The sequence below is a fragment of the Carcharodon carcharias genome, chromosome 21 (assembly GCF_017639515.1).
Source record: "Carcharodon carcharias isolate sCarCar2 chromosome 21, sCarCar2.pri, whole genome shotgun sequence".
NCBI lineage: Eukaryota > Metazoa > Chordata > Chondrichthyes > Lamniformes > Lamnidae > Carcharodon > Carcharodon carcharias.
Window position 1 is genome coordinate 20,751,218 of NC_054487.1, and position 19,587 is coordinate 20,770,804.

General features: G+C 44.3%; 2 protein-coding genes across 4 annotated transcripts in view; one reads left to right on the forward strand and one right to left on the reverse strand.

Annotated features, from left to right (window-relative positions):
* Positions 1-9,174, forward strand: part of braf (B-Raf proto-oncogene, serine/threonine kinase) — a 143,777-nt gene extending 134,603 nt beyond the window's left edge. For 2 of the 3 annotated variants that reach the window (XM_041215781.1, XM_041215779.1), the window contains 2 exons: positions 1,618-1,771; positions 5,074-9,174. In XM_041215781.1, coding sequence (XP_041071715.1) covers positions 1,618-1,771; positions 5,074-5,096 — 177 coding nt within the window. In that variant the 3' untranslated portion in view covers positions 5,097-9,174. Of the gene's footprint in view, positions 1-1,617; positions 1,772-5,070 lie in introns of all 3 variants that reach the window. The other variant, XM_041215778.1, reaches the window with a different exon arrangement.
* Positions 9,175-12,900: 3,726 nt separating this feature from the next.
* The window catches only part of LOC121293265 (wee1-like protein kinase 2-A), a 41,203-nt gene continuing 34,516 nt past the window's right edge, over positions 12,901-19,587 (reverse strand). The window contains exons 10-11 of the mRNA XM_041216140.1: positions 14,243-14,388; positions 12,901-13,362 (exon numbers count right to left, since the gene is read on the reverse strand). Of these exons, the coding sequence (XP_041072074.1) occupies positions 13,206-13,362; positions 14,243-14,388 (303 nt within the window). The 3' untranslated portion in view covers positions 12,901-13,205. The remainder of the gene's footprint in view (positions 13,363-14,242; positions 14,389-19,587) is intronic.

The window sequence follows — 19,587 nt, forward strand, 5'->3', positions numbered from 1 at the left end:
TTATCCTCACATTTCACTCCTGCAGTCTCTGCTTTCAAAGGATCATCCTCCGCCATTTCCGCCAACTCCAGCATGATATCACCACGAAACACATCTTCCCCTCACCCCCTCATCAGCGTTCCGTAGGGACCATTCCCTCTGGGACACCCTGGTCCACTCCTCCATCACCCCCAACACCTCCTCCCCTTCCCACAGCACCTTCCCATGCAACCACAGAAGGTGCAACACCTGCCCCTTTACTTCCCCCCCTCCTCACCGTCCAAGGGCCCAAACACTCCTTTCAAGTGAAGCAGCATTTCACTTGCACTTCCCTCAATTTAGTCTACTGCATTCGTTGCTCCCAGTGCGGTTTCCTCTACATTGGAGAGACCGAACACAGACTGGGTGACCGCTTTGCAGAACACCTTCGGTCTGTCCGCAAGCATGACCCAGACCTCCCTGTTGCTTGCCGTTTCAACACTCCACCCTGCTCTCATGCCCACATGTCTGTCCTTGGCTTGCTGCAATGTTCCAGTGAAGCCCAACGCAAACTGGAGGAACAGCACCTCATCTTCCGACTAGGCCCTTTACAGCCTTCTGGACTTAACATTGAGTTCAACATTCAGACTATGAACTCTATCCTCACCCCCTTTTTTCTACGTTCATTTTTATTTTTATCCACTTTTTTCATTTTTATTCATTTATTCATTGTTTTATCCCCCTTTTTATCCTTTTTCCCAGCCACCGCCCCTACCCCACCCCCAATAGGGCCATCTGTTACTTGTTCCATGAAGTTCTGCTATTATTACATTCTGCTTTCTTTATGCCACTATCAGCACCTTTTTTAGCCCTTATCATTACCATTAACACTCCTTTTATCTTTTTGTCCATGACATATTTGTCAATCTCTCCTTTGCCTCCACCTATCACTGGCCTTACATCCAGCTCCACCTGTCCCACCCCCCTTAAACAGTATAAATTTCATCACATTTCTACTCTTCTTTAGCTCTGAAGAAGGGTCATACAAACTCGCAACATTAACTCTGTTTCTCTTCCACAGATGCTGTCAGACCTGCTGAGTTTTTCCAGCATTTTCTGGTGTTCTTATCCTTTGGCTTGGGTAGTTTTGCAGGTGCTGACACTATCAGTTCCAGCAGTGCAGTGTGGCTGTAGACCTGTTTGTTTGGGTAACCTGCAGAGAACGAGAAGGATCATGTGCAGATGTGATTTGACATGACTTGAATTTAGAGTTATCTTCACTCTTCACTGAAGGCCAGAGACACACATACTGCTACCATGAACCTTTGGCTGTTGCTATCAAGTTGGAGGGCATGAGGTTAGAATGTGAATCATCTGGATGGAGGGGTTAGAAAGTTGACTCTTACTTACTGCAGAAAGGATTATCACCATACCCAGACTGTGAGATGGTGCAGTGCTATGCAAAGACTGTATACTCCTGATCCCGTGCTTCTGAAACTTGAGACCGGATGTATCGAGCATTTGATTCAAGGCTCTTAGTAGAAACCTCTGATAGGGGTAGGGAGATGGAGTTCCAGAGAACAGAAGCTGGCTGCGCAAAGGGGAGGATGTACAAATGGTTCTCAGACTACCCAATAATGAAGCGGTTCTGCATTGCAGATTCTTGCCTCGATTGAACTGCTGGCCAGGTCCTTGCCAAAGATTCATCACAGTGCATCGGAGCCCTCGCTCAATCGGGCCGGTTTCCAGACCGAGGACTTCAGCCTGTACACATGTGCTTCCCCAAAGACACCCATCCAGGCCGGAGGATATGGTGAGTGTGCATCTGAGGACAATGAACCTTTGTCCCTTGTCCAAGACTTCTGCTCTTGGCCCTCAAGTAGCTACTCATTGACCTGTATAAAGATTGGCTGTGAGAATGTTGTTCCCCAATGCTCTGCTCGGTCTCCAGGGGTTCCCTCACTCCAGCGGGCCATTCTCAACCTGTGCACCTAGGTGATGAGTTCAATCTACTGTGTCACAGCTGAACCTAGACTAGTCTTCAGCTGATGCCCTCTTCCACTACCACCAGAAGGAGGACTGACTTTTTGAAGTATAGTCAACAATAGCAATTACGGGTTCTATTTATATAGCCCCTCTAACATAATTAAATGTCCTAAGATGCTTCACCGGGGCGTTATGAAGCAAATTATGACACTGAACCACATAAGGGATATTAAGGCAGATGACCCAAAGCTTGGTCAAAGGGTTAGGTTTTAGGGAGGAAAGTGAGGTAGAGGCACCAGAGCTTAGGACCGAGGAGGTAGATAGATTTTTTTGAAATATCGGGGAGTGGAGGGCTATGAGGAGCTGGCATGAAAGAGGAGTTGAGGCCTGGGGCAGATCAGCCATGATCTTATTGAATGGTGGGGCAGTCTTGAGGGGCTGAAAGGCCTCCTCCTCCTATTTCTTATGTTCTTATGAGACAGATGAAGGTACAGCCAGCGGTAGTGGATTGGGGATGCTCAAGAGGCCAGAATTACAGGAGTGCAGAAATCTCTGATTGCTGAGGCTAGAAGAGATTCTAGAGAAAGGGAGCAGCAAGGCAATGGAGGAATTTGAAAACAAGGATGAAACAAGCATGTCACTGTTTAAATATAGAGAACACAGCAGCCAATTTGTGCACAGCAAGCTCCCACAAATATCAACATGATTCTGACTAATTAACAGGGAGATTCCCCCCTTCCAAATCCAGGAGCAATGTTACAGCAGGATCAACTTTCAGAGTATTTGGGGAACACTGAGGCCTAGAACTTCCATTCCCAGGAGGGTGGTACCCTGGCTAATGTGCTGTGGGAACCCACCCCCAAAACACTCCCCCTCCCGCAAGTCCCCAAGCAAGGAATATCTGGGAATTGCCCAGGGAGTTTAAGTGCTTCCTGCAGAAGGGACCACCTGATGCTCCAACTTAAAGTTGAAAACTTTGGATGGTTCCGAATCTAGTTACCCAGGCGAAGTTAGGCGGCTTAAAACCACCTCTAACTCCTGGGTTACTCTAATACCGACACACACACACCGCCCCCCCCACCACCACACTCCACCACTGGAACCTCTGACCACCTTACCACACACCCTCCCAACCACATCCCTAACTCCTGGGTAACTACGGAACTGATCTCCCCACTGGACCACCCCATGACCCGCAAAATACCCTCCCCACTCTCTCTCTCTCTCTCTCTCTCTCTAACCGTGCCCCTACGACCATCCGACTACCTTCCCCAACCACCCCCTCAACTACCACCCTACAACCCTCAATATGCCCCATGACACCCCCCCCCCCACCCACCCCCCCGACAACCTTCCCGACCCCCGGCTACCATCCCCACACACACACACACACCACCCCCCCCCCCACCATCCCTCACCTTACACACTTACCTTTTCCCTGGCTTCTCAATGTGGCTGGGACCTTTAAACTTCCTGCTTTACGGCAGCTAGTGTTGTAAAAAGGGGGCGTGGCTTCCCCTCGGCTGAGAAATGTGCAGCTCCCGACCTGGGGTAAGTAAAAAGGAGCTGAGTGGAAATCCGACAGTGATTGACACCCCACGGAATTTCTGGGCCATATTGTGCACACAGTAATAACCTTGTTCCTTCTGCAGCTGACAGCTTCCAGGGTGAGGCTGAACTCCCTATGGCCTGAAATGTAACTGTATTCCCTTACCATGTAGAATATATAGGCTATGGCAGGGCAAGCGGGGAATGGCCAGCAACTCCACAGGCTCCAAAAGCTGTGGAAGGCTGACATCTGGTGGCAGCAGCTGAGCCCTACAAGTGGAAAACTATGATGACCAAACCACAGCTACTGTAAAACGTGCAATGTGATTGGATAGGTGATTTATGTTTTCCCTCTCTCCTTTTCACTTTTTCCTCTGTGCCGTTTTGAAAGTAAAACTCTGACAGCATTAATTTTTTTAAAAAGGCTCCTGGAGGAGTAGTTCAGGCACCTTCCTCCGTATCGAAAACAGAATTGCCTGGAAAAACTCAGCAGGTCCGGCAGCATCGGCGGAGAAGAAAAGAGTTGACGTTTCGAGTCCTCATGACCCTTCGGCAGCATCGGCGGAGAAGTAAAGAGTTGACGTTTCGAGTCTGTCGAAGGGTCATGAGGACTCGAAACGTCAACTCTTTTCTTCTCCGCCGATGCTGCCGGACCTGCTGAGTTTTTCCAGGTAATTCTGTTTTTGTTTTGGATTTCCAGCATCCGCAGTTTTTTTTGTTTTTACCTTCCTCAGTATCCCCTGCTCCTCCTGGGAGGCATGGCCATGGATCCCTGGTTAACGTGATCAGAATTGGGAGCTGACAACATCAGTCCCTATTTGTTTGCTCCACAGTGGTAACTTTTCACGGTCCTTTATTTATAGCCTTGTGTTCACTAAGGTGGGGCTGGGGGCTGTGACTGTGCAAGGGACTGGAGTGAGTACCATTTCAGGCACCATTTGGGCTTGCACTCGCTCCTGGAGTTTAGTTATAGCACAGAGAGAGCCTCAACAGTGGGTCTCGTGCTCAGGTGAGTGCACGTTGTCTGACGTTGTCCCATTTCCCACGGCAAGCTTCTCTCAGTGGATTTGGCCGTTAATGCTGAACCATGCTCACTGATGATTGACCAAACCAATCTCCTACAGGAACACTGTGGTCAGCAGAGGGGGTCACCCTTTCAGGCTGGTCCAGATCGGAGCCCAACTTCCAGAGGTAAAAAGCCAACACGGGAGCTGCCTGAGTGCTTCTGGCTACAGAACAGCATCCCCACACAATTAGATATAGAATAAAGCTCTCTCTACACTGTCCCCATCAGACACTCCCAGGACAGGTACAGCACGGGGTTAGATACAGAGTAAAGCTCCCTCTACACTGTCCCCATCAAACACTCCCAGGACAGGTACAGCACGGGGTTAGATACAGAGTAAAGCTCCCTCTACACTGTCCCCATCAAACACTCCCAGGACAGGTACAGCACGGGGTTAGATACAGAGTACATTGCAACCAATTACTTACTGTGCCAATGCTGACTGAGTCTGACATTGAGAACTGTGATCATTGCTTTGTGGGAAGCTAATATTTAAACTGTTTTTACTTTAGCAGGAGAGTTTACTGCATTCAAATAGATGGAGCTTCATAACCACATGTCGAAGCAGGTGTCCGCCATCGTGTCTTGTGTCCTTCCAGTTGTTCCGGGGTTTAACCTGCAAAGCAAAAACTACAGCTGTTGATTGAGCTGCCTGAGACCCTTTGTATCATTTTAAAGACAGACTCTGCCGCCAATTTCTGTGAAGCTGTAGTTTTGAAATTGCTTGATGCACAAATACGAATCCCCTTTAACCAGCTGTAGAAGCTGAGTGCATTGGTTGTCTCCCTCAAGGAAGAACAAAATGGCTTCTCTGGATACTGTTGGGGAGAGGGACAGGGGTCAGGGTGAAGAGGAATCTTTGGTAATTGTGGGACCAAGGGATGTAACGATAGAGTGCGATCCTCCTATGGCAGTTGTATCCCCAGCACCCTCCTATTGTGTCTCTGTCCCAGATGTGATTGTGCAATAACCTTATTTATGATCAGGTTGAGGCCCTGTTACATTAGAATGGGTCTGTAGTCAAACGACTTGATTGGTCAGTGTCCCTTGGTCACCCATGCAATGGGGCGCCGTGACACTTATTTATATGTATTTTATAATTTATTCGTCCTTTCTTGCCGAGAGCTCACCACACTATTCCTGCCATCTGGTATTCCTGCTGCTCGAGTTCTCCAACTGATGCTTTTGACTCTTTGGATAATCTTTTTGTTACCTCCTCCCCTTCCGTATAAAGACAAGTTCTTCATGGTCAGCTAGAGTTCTGAATGATTGGCCAATAGCACAGGAGGGGTGAAGCAGAGTCTGTGGGCTATCACTCTTTACCCATTGAAGACTTCCTCAAAAGGCTTTGGCCTCCTTGCCCTGTCTGCTTGTTCAGGTCCCAATCAGTTAAATTAGTTTGTTTTATTCCTCATGTCCTCCAGGAGCTAATGGGATGAGTGTTTAATCCTGAGCTGAATTGTAAGACAGCTTTTAAAGGGAGCCATACATTGATCCCTGGCCCCTAGCTGAGTTTGTTCATCTCTTCTGGTGCAGACAGTGTGAGCACTCCTGGGCTGGGAAGAAGTGGCAGGGCCAGGATTCCCACTCCTGATTACTGCCCGGGGATCTATGTCAGGGAAGGGCACAGTGGGATGCTACCTTTTGTGGAATAGCCTGTTGGCAGTCGCCCTTGAGGCTTCAGGTACTGGAGGACACTTGTGGAAGTAGTACCCTGTGAGGGGGCTTGAGATGATTCAGCTTTTTTTGAAGTTTTACCTATCATTAGGAATCACTGCTTTAATGAGCCACTGAAGACCCAGGCCAATATGTGCTATTGTTTAGGACACTTGCAGCCTTTCTACATGACCAGTTTCCAGGAGGTTTGCGTTGAACTGTTTGTGGGGGACCTGCTGGTCCACGAACACTTGCAAAATAGCTGTAGTTCACTCCCAATGTGGATCTGGACTCTCTTTGGGTCTGAGATAGGATTCCCTTTGGGTCTGAGATAGGATTCCCTATTTGATTCCATCATTCAAGCTCAGAGCCGAGTGAGTCTCTTATGTTGGACCTGGTGTTGGTTAGCTGCCCCTTTTTCATCTCCTTACACTTTACAAACTTTGGACAGTAACAATGAGCTGTTAACCGAATCCTTCGCCTATCATGTTTTCCCATAGCTCAGGATCCAACTAGCCCATGTCTCCTTCACCTTACCCAGAAAGGTGTTTTAAAGCATTGAGTAAATAGTTTTGTTCTAAGAACTGTTTTTTTTTTAATTTGGTTATTTGTAACATTGAGGGGAGTAAAACTGCTTTTGGAAAGGTAGACATTTGATACCAGATCAGTGTGTATTCATCTTGGAGCTCTGTCTGTGCTGCTGATCATGTACTGCAACTCACCAAACACATCAATAGCAGATCACTAATGTTCATTGTAACTTGTTTAATAGAGTTCTAGTAGGGGGGTATTCTTCCGTTGCTAAACTGGAAGGCAGAAACAGCAGAACAACTGATTCCAATAACACACTTGAGCCATAGCTGTTTGGAATCAGAATCTTTTTGAAAGACTGGTACATTTTATTTCAGCAGAAAGGGTGTTCCTTGGTTCCATTTCAAGTTAGGAGCTTTAAAGAGACCAAATCCTTTTATTTGACAATGTTTGGCAGTGGTCCAGTGGAAAGATCAAAGTGATGAGCCTTTAATTTGAGAATCTCTAGTTGCAATGTGTTACATACCTGCCCAGCACTCTTGTCCATCTTAGTTCTGACAGTCAGATGGGCTGTTTCTAGAAGTTTATACTTTGGATCCTTTTGTATCATCAGCAAATTTGACTACAATCTACTTGGTCCCTTCATCCAAGTCATTAATATAGATCATAAATAGTTGAGGCCTCAACATTCATGATCCCTGTGGCACAGCACTAGTTATAGTTTTCCCAACCTGAAAATGACCCATCTAGCTGGGCTTTTCTGTCATTTAGCCAGTCCTCCATCCATGCTAATTTATTACCCTCAAAGGACTGGGCATAGTACTGCTGAACCCATGTAGGTGAGCTCCAACTCCATTAGATCCAAGGCCTCAGTAATAATCTCCACAAAATTGTCTTGCACATAAATGGCTGTTTAGATTCCAACTCTGGAATGTTTAAGAAGTGAATATCACTGAGTCTCTTGGGTCCTCTCTAATAAAAACCAGGTACTGACTTAACTCAACTTTAGTGATGCTCAAATTGAGGAGATATTTCAGTCCACAGTACTGTGCCCAGGAGGTTGCTAGAGGTACCTGTCATGAATAGTGGCAGCCCCTTTTGTACAGGTCCAAGGCATCCATTGAAGACAACACAGCCCTTGTCTGGCGTATACACCCCAGAACCACTGACTGCATCTGCAAATACAGCTGGAGGTATAAGTTGGTATCACCAATCAGACACTGACCTGCTACCCTTCATGCAGTGCACAGTATGATGGGTGTTTCAGCAGCATTATTCAGTAAACTGTTGGTCAATCCTTCTTGTCACTGATCCCACTCTATCATCTACTTGTACTGGATGTGCTTCAGGAGGTTAGGGTCCATATTCATTTAGAAAAAAAAATAATTCCACAAAGATAACAATCCTCAGCTTTTGCAGATGGTTTGATGGTCTACATGAGTTTGCAAAACTGTCACTGGTGCTTCATTTGCTCTTAGTGACCCCACTTCCTTTGAGTTTGGCTGACCTTCAGAATAATTGCTTTTAACATACAATACACAAGGGTCAAAAATACCTATAGGATAATGCTGAAGCATTGAATAGGTATCTGCAGTGAGCTTTGGAGAATTTGCCCCATTTTCACCTATTGATCTGCCTTGGTATCAAGTTGAGTGTTAGCTGCTGTTGTACTGCCCATGGGTAAAACTCCAGCAGTGACCTTTTGTACAAAGATGTTCCTCAATGAGGTTACCAGCCATGGAGTGAGAGAGATGAACAGCTCAGTGTAAGGAGCCAGGGTTTGTACTGTGAAACATTGTAAGCTTATAAACCATTTCTACCCCTCCAGAGAAAAGAAATCCCAACACAATCATACGGCAGAGGGAGAGGCTATTTGGGCCATCTTGCCCTTCAACTCTTTGAAGGCTATCCACTCACCTCTTTCCTCAAAACCCTGCAACCTTCTCCTTTGGCACAGTCCTCACTTACTTGACCCTTTGCATATGACCTTGTGCTATTTCTCTGGCACTAGGAATTCTTTGCATTTTTCCCCAGAAGGACCTGACCCCAGTGCCATATCCAACACCTGCTACTTCAACAAGGTGCAGCAGGCTCCTAGTTAGGAAAAAAGGTCATTGTCCCACATTTGTTCTTTCTATAAAATTAGAGAACGCAAAGCTTCAAACGGTTGGTTAGTCTTCTATTTCGTTTTGGATCTGTGTAAAGACGAATCATACCCACTGATTGCATTTTCCTCCCTCCCAGTACCTTGGATTCTCACTGTAAATTTGTACAATGGAATATATTGTCAGTTTGCTATAGAGCATGGATACAAAATTTTGATAGATAATTCAAAAAACCTTATTCTGTGTAAAGTTATTTAAAAGACTGTATTATAAAAAGTTATATGTATGTGAATATGGGAAACACTATAATAAAGGACCTGCATGGAACTTTGGCCTGTCTCTGGCCTGTTATTGAGTTTGTCAGTTCTTTATGGGTTGGTCTGACTTGCTTGCTGATAAAGGCAGTCCCCAGTCTAGCATCAACTGAAGACTATGAAGATAACAGGTTGTGGGGTGAGGAGGGAGGAATTAGCTACTTGGCTGCACTCACTCCCCAACTCATTGGGAGTTTGAGAAAGGGAATTAGGTCGACTTGGTCCACAAACCGACTACAAACAGCCAATAGACCAGAACCGAACATTGAATTCATTCATGGGATGGAGGCATCGCTGGCTAGGCCAGCATTTATTGACCACCCTTAATTGCCCTTGAAAACTGAGTGGCTTGCTAGGCCATTTCAAAGGGCATTTAAGAGCCAATCACATGTCAGCCAGACCAGGTAAGGAGGCAGATCTCCTTCCCCTAAAAGGGGATGTGAACCAGATGGGTTTCTACAACAAATCAACACATGGTCATCATTAGGCTTTTAATTCCAGATTTTAATTTTTTTTTAATCCAATTCAAATATCACCATCTGCCATGGTGGGATTTGAACCCAGGTCCCCAAAGCATTACCCTGGGTCTCTGGATTACAAGTCCAGCAACAATAACACACCACCACCTTCCACCTGAGTCCCACTGAGCAGCAGTTCAATGTCAGGCGAGCCCCAGTCTCCATCTGTCAACAGCAAAAAGGAAGCTGACTCTTTCTCAGGAATAGGGACTGGTGTAATCCTCTGATTCCTACACCCCAATAGCTCAGCTAAACAATCACCAGACTTTCCTGTGTTAACATCCTGCGAAGTAGTAAAATGATATGGATCAAAAGCTAGGTCAGACTTTTTAACAATATTGAGGAAAGCAAATTAGGAGGCAGAGATGAAGGGAGGGAATGAATTTAGGGGACCAGAAAGCTGAAGGCATAGCCACCAACAGCAGCAATTGAAATCAGGAATGCTCAAGAGGCTGGAGCTCAAGATATCTTGGGAGGGAATTCAAGATTGAATTTAAAATTCAAGGTGTTGCTTAATCAGGAGCTAATGTAGGTCAGCAAGGCCAGGGGTGATATCTTCAGTTTTTTGTATCCCTGGTTTGCTTTACTACCATTAAACTTTGGTTTGAGATTCTCCTGCCTCTTAACCAATATTAAATATGGTCAAATATTCATAAGATATTCCATTAGTGTCACCTTGTTTAACTGGCTTATTACTCCTCAATCCACTCTGGTCAGTCCTAGAATATTCATTTCAGTAAATTGTGAACACATTTGCTTCTCAGTCTTAAAATCGCCCATTATAAACACTTTGTTAGTAGCTTTCTGTGTGTGTGTAAATAGCCAATCACACTTTGAATTCCTTTCTTTCCATGTCTGTGATTTGTGTCTTTATAATAGTCAAAACTTTCCCCAATTTTCAAACAGGAACGACACTTCATACCTTTAATTGAATTGGTGTTAACTCTCATTACCATGCTATGTGCTATGTCGGAAGAATCCCTGGGTGGCTCCCCACCCTGCCCATACCTCCATTTCTTACTTTGACCCTCCCACCCCCTAACTAGTTTAAAATGTTTTCCCACTGCCCCATTTACACTTTCTCTTTCAGATTAGGTCAGTTCCAGGAATATGAAGCCCTCCCTTTTGCACCATTCTTCCAGCTATTCCTTGACAATAAAGTTTCTTCTATCTGGTCCAGAGCACAACACTGGGCATAATCCAGAGATTACTAAAAGTTCTGCTTCTTTTAGCATCTAACTTCATGAAACCCCTTTGCAGAATCTCAAATTTACCTCCAAACTTTGTCCTCAGTTCCCACATCAAACCAGAATAATGCAGAAAGAGGCCATTTAGCCCATCATGTCTGCACCAGCTATAATGGAAAGAAAAAAAGCTAACCGCTCATTTTAATCCTATTTTCCAGCCCCTGGTCCATAGCCTTGCAGGTTACAGCACTCCAGATGCAGACCCAGGTACCTTTTAGACGAGTTGAGTGTTTCCGCCTTAACCACCAATATAGGCAGCAAATTCCAGTCACCCACCCTCTGGGTGAAAAAGTTCTTCATGTCCCCTCAAATCCTTCTATCAATCACCATAAATCTATGTCCCCTGGTAATTGATCCCTTAGCTAAGAGAAATATGTCTTTCCTGTCTACCCTATCTAGGCCCCTCAATTAGGTCACCCCTCAGCCTCCTCTGTTCTAAGGAAAACAGCCCCAGCCTATCCAATCTTTCCTCATAGCTGGAATATTCAAGCCCTGGCAACATTCTTGTAAATCTCCTCTGCACTCTCTCCAGAGCAATTATGTCCTTCCTGTAATGTGATGACCAGAACTGTACCCAAAATTCCAGCTGTGGCCTAACCAGCATTTTATACAGTTCCATCATTACATCCCAGCTTTTGTATTCAGTATCTCACCCAATAAAGGAGAGCATTCCATATGCTTTCTTTACCACCTTATCCACCTGTCCTGCCACATTCAGGGGTCTGTGGACATGTACCCCAAGGTACATTTCCTCAACCCCCCTCAATATCCTCCCGTTTATCGAGTATTCCCTTGCTTTGTTTGCCCTCTCCAAATGCATTACCTCACTTTTCTGGATTGAATTCTATTTGCCACTCCTCCCCACACTCAGCCAAACCATTGGTGTCATTCTGGAGTCGACAGCTATCCTCTTCACTGCCTACTACACTTGTGTGGTTTGTGTCTCATCAGCAAATTTTCCAATCATTGCCTCCCACATTTAAGTCTCACATGAACTACAAGCTTTGGCTGCTCACCCTCATTCCAGAACCTCCTGCATTTGTCGTCATGTCTGAAACCCCGGCTGCCAAGTAGCAAAATTCCATTCAGAACTTTGTAATCATCTCCCCCTCCTCCCAACTATAGAATCTGCCACCTCCCCTCCCCTTCCCCCACCAGAAACAAAACACCTAGCTAGCCCTTTGGCACCCTGGTGACACCGCATGTAAAATAAGAGTAATTAGCAAATCCAAGGTTTGGGGGAAACCCCAGCATTTAGCCAACCAGCAGAGCAGGGAAGGCCAGCAGCCTCTGCTGGGTCAGTGTCCCAGCATCAGTAACAAACAGGAGCAGCAGCAGCAGCTGTGTACAGGGCTCTGAGAGAGACACTGGCTAAACCACAATATTGAATTCAGAACTGCAATCTATTAATGACTGGAAGCACAGGCAGGAATACGAAAATTAAAACTTTAATTACACGGTTGAATTCTCCACAGAATTCTATCATCCATTAAAAATTAAATAAAATTAGATAAAAGGTTATTCCCTCTCTGTTTACACAGTGGTTTGAGACGTTTCTCTTTTAAAGACATACCACCAAATAAAGGCTCTGCTCCCCTCGAACAATTGAGTTCAGACTTGCTACATCTCTTGAAGGCTCATCCCAATCCACAGGGGCCAGAACATCCCATTACCATGGTGAAGAGTTGTCAGAAGCTTAAAACCAACCCCACTGAAAGGGACAAGTCTTCTCATTGACATTTCTGACCAACACAAATATATACACAACTCGGACTCATTGCAAACACTTGTGATGCTTCAAGACCCCTCCAAGAGTGTTCTTGGAGTCTAAAGACAAACAGTCAAAGTTATTGCTGTATTAAAGGGATTTTTAAAACAGTTCCAAATATCTAACTATATGGTGGTTTAGATCTAAAAAGGAGAGCTAGTTCCTGGTGATGAAAAATAAACATGAAAATTTAAAAGCTCAACAGGTTATAGAGAGGCTGTTTTGAATAACAGAATATAAAAATACTCAAGGCAAGAGTGCCATTACACACAAGTCTACAGGTATCAAAAGGGCTAAACATAGTAGAGGTGATCAAAATTTACATTTAAAGATTCTTGGTTTAACAAAACTAGTCAAGCTTCTGGTTTACAGAGTCTTCATTCCACTTTAGGTAGATTATTTAACTATGACTGGTAACAGGCCTATTGAAGGCTGGCCAGGCCAGTTTAACATTAATCACCCCACCTGGCCACAGCCAGAATCTCCTCCAGCCCCATACAGATGGCCCTCAGTATCCAACACAGTTAAAGCTCATTGAGCGGTTGCTTCTGCCTCCCACTAGCCTTTGGTTCCTCTTTTCCGGAAGGATTGGTTTCTTGACTGAATGCAGAGTTTTAGGATCCGACTGTGGGAAACCTTGAGACAGTCTCGCCTTCATCAACTCCCTAAAAGATTTGGGAGAAAACACAAAAATTAAAGGAAGCGCCGAGCCCAAGCACCATCATGTTGTAGGAGTCAAATTAGAGGCAACAGAAACAGTTTGTTTGTCTCAAGTCAATTCTTCTGAAGTCACTTGCTACAATACCAGCCCGTTTTTGTTCTTCCACATCATTTAGGGGTTAGTTTGAGGGCGATGGTGGCATGTTACGAGACTAGTATTCCAAAGGCCCCAGGCTAATGCATGGGTTCAAATCCCACCATTACAGCTGGTGCAATTTAAATTCAGTTAATAAATCTGGACTTAGTTTCAGTAATGGTAACCATGAAATCATCACCAATTGTCATTAAAACCCATCTGGTTCACTAATGCCCTTTAGGGAAGGAAATCTGCTGTCCTTACCTGGTCTGGCCTACGTGTGACTCCAGACCCACAGCAGCGTGCTTGAAATGGCCTAGCAAGCCACTCAGTTCAAGGGCAACTAGGGATGGCCAAACGCCAGTCTCCCCAACAACATCCACATCCCAAAGAACAAAACAAATTCTCCAGCTTTGGAGGTCATGAGAGGGTCGCCTGGGTAACAACGCCAAGAAACATTGTGAGGGCCTCCACAGAAATATCCATCTCTCAAACTGAAGCTAAACCATCAGACCAGCTCAAGTGGGCACTCGTGAACATGGATATAGTGTTGAATTATTTCATGGGGAAATGCTGCAATCAAATCCAATAAAGCTGGAGTTCTGAAGAGTTATATTCAAACAAAACGATAACAGTTTCTCTCTCCACAGATAAAACCAGACCTGATGAGCTTCTCCAGCACTTGTTTCAGATTTCTAGTGTCTGCAGTATTTGGCTTTCATTTTATTGTAAAACCATCTTCCCCATACCTCTCCAACATTGCTGTCCTGAAACGTTCCACGTTGAGCTCTTTCCGGAGTTGCGAAGCCAGCTTCCTGGAATTCCTGCGAAGGGTGGGATGTCTCGTCAGCCCAGCCGAGGATGGTCTCTCTGCAGGATCTGGGTGAATCATAAGCTGGAGAATGAGAACACACAGCCATTATAAAACAGAGACACCGCCTGATGGAGCAAAGTTAGAAACATTCACTTAGCCGTTGGTATAACAAATTGTGCACTCCAAATTAAATTAACTAACATTACCAGGAAACTCCTGCAGAACTCAGTCATGCAACTATTCATTTGAATTGATAAAAGATACAGTAAGTGGTTAGAATTTCACAGCAATCACATCTGCATAACATCTAGTAAAGAGCACGTTCAGTCTTGCACAAAGTAAGAAGAAATAGGAATATGTGTTAGGCTGTATGGCCCCTTGAGCCTGCTCTGTTCATTAAAATCATGGCTGAATGTTTACATCAGCTCATTTTCCTGCTCTATTTCCCTCCCCATATGCCACATTTTCCAAGTGCTGCAAAGATTCATAACCTCAAAGGAAGAAGTTTTTCCTTATCTCGGACCTCAGGATAAGGGTTTGGCCATTTGGGAATGTGATCCCTAAGCTCACCAGCCACAGCAAACATCCTCCCAGCCTCTACCCTGACAAGCCCTCATTTGTATCCATTTCAATCAGTTTAATTCTCCAAACCGCCAGAGAATAATTGCCCATTCTACTTGATCTCTCCCAATAGACAGCCTCCTCATCCCAGAAATCAAATCTAGTGAACTTGCACCCCCTCAATGGCAAATACGCCCTTCCTAAGGTAAGGTGAAAGCTGTACTATACATGTGGTCTCGTCTAGACCTGTACAATTGCAGCAAGACTTCCCTACTCTTCTAATCCTCTTGCAATACAAGCCAACATATCATTGGCCTTCCTAGTTGCTTGCTGTACCTACATGTTAACTGTGACTCATACAAGGACGCCCAAATCCCAAAATCTAGTGGTCTCACCTTTTTAAAAGCTGTTTGCCTATTCTTCCTACCAAGTGGGCGATATGACATTTCCCTGCATTACACTCCACCTGTCACCTTGAAGGTTTAAATGCTGTGTCTCCCACGCGACTTACTTTGCTACCCAGCTTCGTAATGTCAGCAAACTTGGATACATTACATTCTGCCCCATCAACTAAAGTCGGTAATTGTAAATATCTGAAGGTTCAAGCACTGATCCATGTAACAGTCAATGACACCGTCTTCCTGAAAATGACCTGTGTGTTCCCACTGTCCTTTAACCAATCCTCTATCCACACAGTATATAATCCAAAATATAATCTTTTTTATCGGATTGTTCTCACTAGAGCGCCAGAGATTGAGGGGCGACTTGATAGAAGTTTACAAAATTATGAGTGGCATGGACAGAGTAGATAGTCAGAAGCTTTTTCCCAGGGTGGAAGAGTCAATTACTAGGGGACATAGATTTAAGGTGAGAGGAGAAAACTTGAGATGTGTGGGGCAAGTTTTTTTTTTTTTACGCAGAGGGTAGTGAGTGTCTGGAATTCACTGCCAGAGGAGGTGGTGGAAGCAGGTACGATAGTGGTGTTTAAGAGGCAGCTTGATAAATACATGAATAGGATGGGAATAGAGGGATACGGACCCTGGAAGTGCAAAATGTTTTAGTTGATGGGCAATATGATCGGCGCAGGCTTGGAGGGCCGAAGGGCCTGTTCCTGTGCTGTACTTTTCTTTGTTCTATAATGTCAAATCCTGTGCAAATATTTTGTGGGCACTTTAGTTAAAAACTTCTGAAAGCCCAAGTATACTATCTCTGCTGGCCCACCCTTGTCCACCTTGCTAATTCCACTCTCAGAAACTAAGACTGTCAAAGAAAAAGCTTCCCTTTCATAAATCCATGTCGACTCTACCAAATCAGCAATTCCTTCAGTGCCCTGTTAACATATCCCCAGTATATACCAACATACGAACGAGGAGTAAGCCAGTCAACCTGTCGAGTCTGCTCCGCCATTTAAATATGATAGGAGACTAAGATATTAAGATCTGATAGTAACCTCAAATCTGCATCCTGCCTACTCCCAATAACCTATCAGCCCCTTGCTTACTGAGAATCTACCCATCTCTGCCTTAAAAATATTCAAAGGCCCTGCTTCCATCACCTATCAGGAAGAGAGTTTCAAAGACTCATGACCCTCAAAAAATTTAGCCTCATCTGTGTTAAATGGGTGGCCCCCGATTTTTAAATAGTGACCCTAGTTCTAGATTCTCCCACAAGAGGAAGCACCCTCTCTATATCTACCCTGTCAAGTCCCCTCAGGATCTTATATGTTTCAATCAAGTCACCTCTTATTCTTCTAAACTGCAGCAGATACAAGCCCAGCCTGTCCAACCTCTCCATTCCAGGTATTAGTCTGGTAAACCTTCTCTGAACTGCTCCCAACACATTTACATCCTTCCTTAAATAAATGAGACCAATACTGTGCATAGTACTCCAGATGTGGTTTCACTAGTTTCTGTATAACTGAAGCGTAACCTCCCTACTTTTGTATTCAATTCCCCTAGCAATAAATAACATTCTATTAGTTTTCCTAACTACTTGAATACCTGAATACTAGCCTTTTGCAATTCATGCACTAAGATACCCAGATCCCTTTGCATCTCAGCGCTCTGCAATTTCCCATCAAGATATGCTTCTCTTTTATTCTTCTTGTCCATTTCCTAAAATGGACAATTTCATGTTTTTCCACATCATACTCCAGACCTTTGCCCACTCACTTAACCTAGATCTTTTTGGAGCCTCATGTCCTCTTCACAACTTACTTTCCTACCTACCTTTGTGTCAGCAGAAAACTTGGCAACCATCCCATTGATCCCTTCATCCAAGTCATTTATATAATTTGTAAACAGTTGAGGTCCCAGCACTGATCCCTGTGGCACTTGTCACATCCTGCCAACCTGAGAAAGACCCATTTATGCCTATTGTTTTCTGCCAGCCAGCTTCTATCCATGCCAATATATGTTCCCCCCCTATACCATGAGCTTTTATTTTCTGCAATAACCTTTGATGTGGTGCTTTATCGAATGCTTTCTGGAAATCTAAGTACAGTACGTCCACCAGTTCCCCTTTATCCACAGCACATGTTATTTCCTCAAAGGAATCCCGTAAGTTGGTTAAACATGATTTCCCTTTGACAAAACCATGTTGACTCTGCCTGATGACCTTGAGCTAACTCTGAGTGTCCTCCTATACCTCTTTAATAATAGCTAACATTTTCCCTATGACATATTAAGCTAACTGGCCTGTAGTTTCCTGCTTTGTCTCCTTCCCTTTTTGAATAATAGTGTTACATTTGCTATCTTCCAATCTAATGGGACCTTTCCCAAATCTATGGAGTTTTGGAAAATTAAAACCAATGTACCAACTATCTCACCAGCCACTTTCAAGACCCCAGGATGAAGTCCATCAGGATCCAGGCACTTGTCAGCCCACAGCTCCGATTAACTCAGGAAAATTACAATCACTAGAGAAGTGGCACTGAGTTCCTCCCTACTTTCCAGTTCCTGATTTGCAGCTGCCTCTGGGATGTTACTTGTATCCTCTATAGCAAAGACTGATGCAAAATGCCAGTCCAACTCATCTGCCATTTCTTTGTCTTCCATTATCAATTCTTCAGACTCACTTTCTATAGGACAAATACTCACTTTGTTAACTTGTTTCTTTTTTAAAGATTTATAGGAGCTCTTACTATCTGTTTTTATATTTCTGGCTAGCTTTCTCTCATACTCTAATTTTTCCCTCATTAATCTTTTAGTCATCCTTTGCTGTTCCTTACATTCTGTCTAATCTTCTGGCCTTCCACCTATCTTTGCACAATTATATACTTTAAGTTTGATATCATCTTTAACCTTTCTCATTAACCACAAATGATGTCCATCCCTTGGACTCTTTCTTACTCGTTGGAATGTATCTATTCTGTGTACTCTGAAATATCCCCTTAAATGTTTGTCACTGCCTCTCTATTGACCTATCCCTTAACCTAATTTGCCAATTCTCTTTGGCCAGCTCTGCTTTCATGCCCTCAATTTCCCTTAAGTTTAAAAACAAAGTCTCGGACCCACTCCTCTCCCTCAAACTGAATGTAAAGTTCAATCTTATTATGATCGCTGCTACCTAGGAGCGCCTTCACTATGAGATCATTAATTAATCCTATCTTGTTGCACAATACCAAGTCTGGTATAGCTACAGAACATGCTGTTCTAAGAAACTATTCAAAAAGTATTCTTAGCTCATCTAGCCTATCCTTGCCCAGTTGCCTTTTCCAGTCTACATGTAGATTAAAATCTCCCATGATTATTGCCATGCCTGTCTGAGGTAAGCTCCCATTTTTTCATTTATGCTCCATCCTACCATATGCTTACTGTTAGGGGGCCTGTACACCACTCCCCACAAGTGACTTCTTGCCTTTACCATTTCTCATCTCTACCCAAACTGTTTCCATATCCTGGTTTCCTGAACTTAGGTCACCTCTATTGTGCTAATACCATCATTAGCAAACAGAGCTACCCCTCCACCATTTTTGCATTTCCTTCCTAAATATCCTGTACCCTTCAATATTCAGGACCCAATCCATGTCCTCCTGCAGCCATGTCTCCATAATGGTTATCAAATTGTAATTATTTATATCTATGTGCATTCTCAGTTCATGTGCTTTGTCTCAAATGCTCCGTGCATTCAGATACAGAGCCTTCAGTTTGACCCTTTTATTCTTTTTATAATCTCGTGTGATTTACTGTTAGATTTGTACACTACACCTTCCCGGCTTGGTCTGTTTTTCATTACCCGTAATAATACTTCTCTTTTTGCCTCATCTCTACTGATTTACTACATCTTACCAAATTTGGTCCCTTGCCCCACTATTTTGTTTAAAACCCCCTCTAATTCCCTAGTGATGCAGCTCGCTAGAACACTGGTCCCAGCATGGTTCAGATGTAGACCGTCCCGACAGTACAGATCCCACTTTCCCCAGCGCCCAATAAACTGGAACCCACTTCTCCCACACCAATCTTTGAGCCACATATTCATCTCCATAATCTGATTTGTCCTGTGCCAATTTGCACTTGGCTCAGGTAATAATTCAAAGATTATGACCTTTGGAGGTTCTGCTTCTAATTTGATGTTGGATGGCACCACCACTGTGCTAAAAGGGATAGATTTCGAACAGATCTAACAGCTCAAGACCAGGCATCCACGAGGTGCTGTGGGCCATCAGCAGCAGAATTGTAATCAAACACAATCTGTAACCTCATGGCCCAGCATATCCCC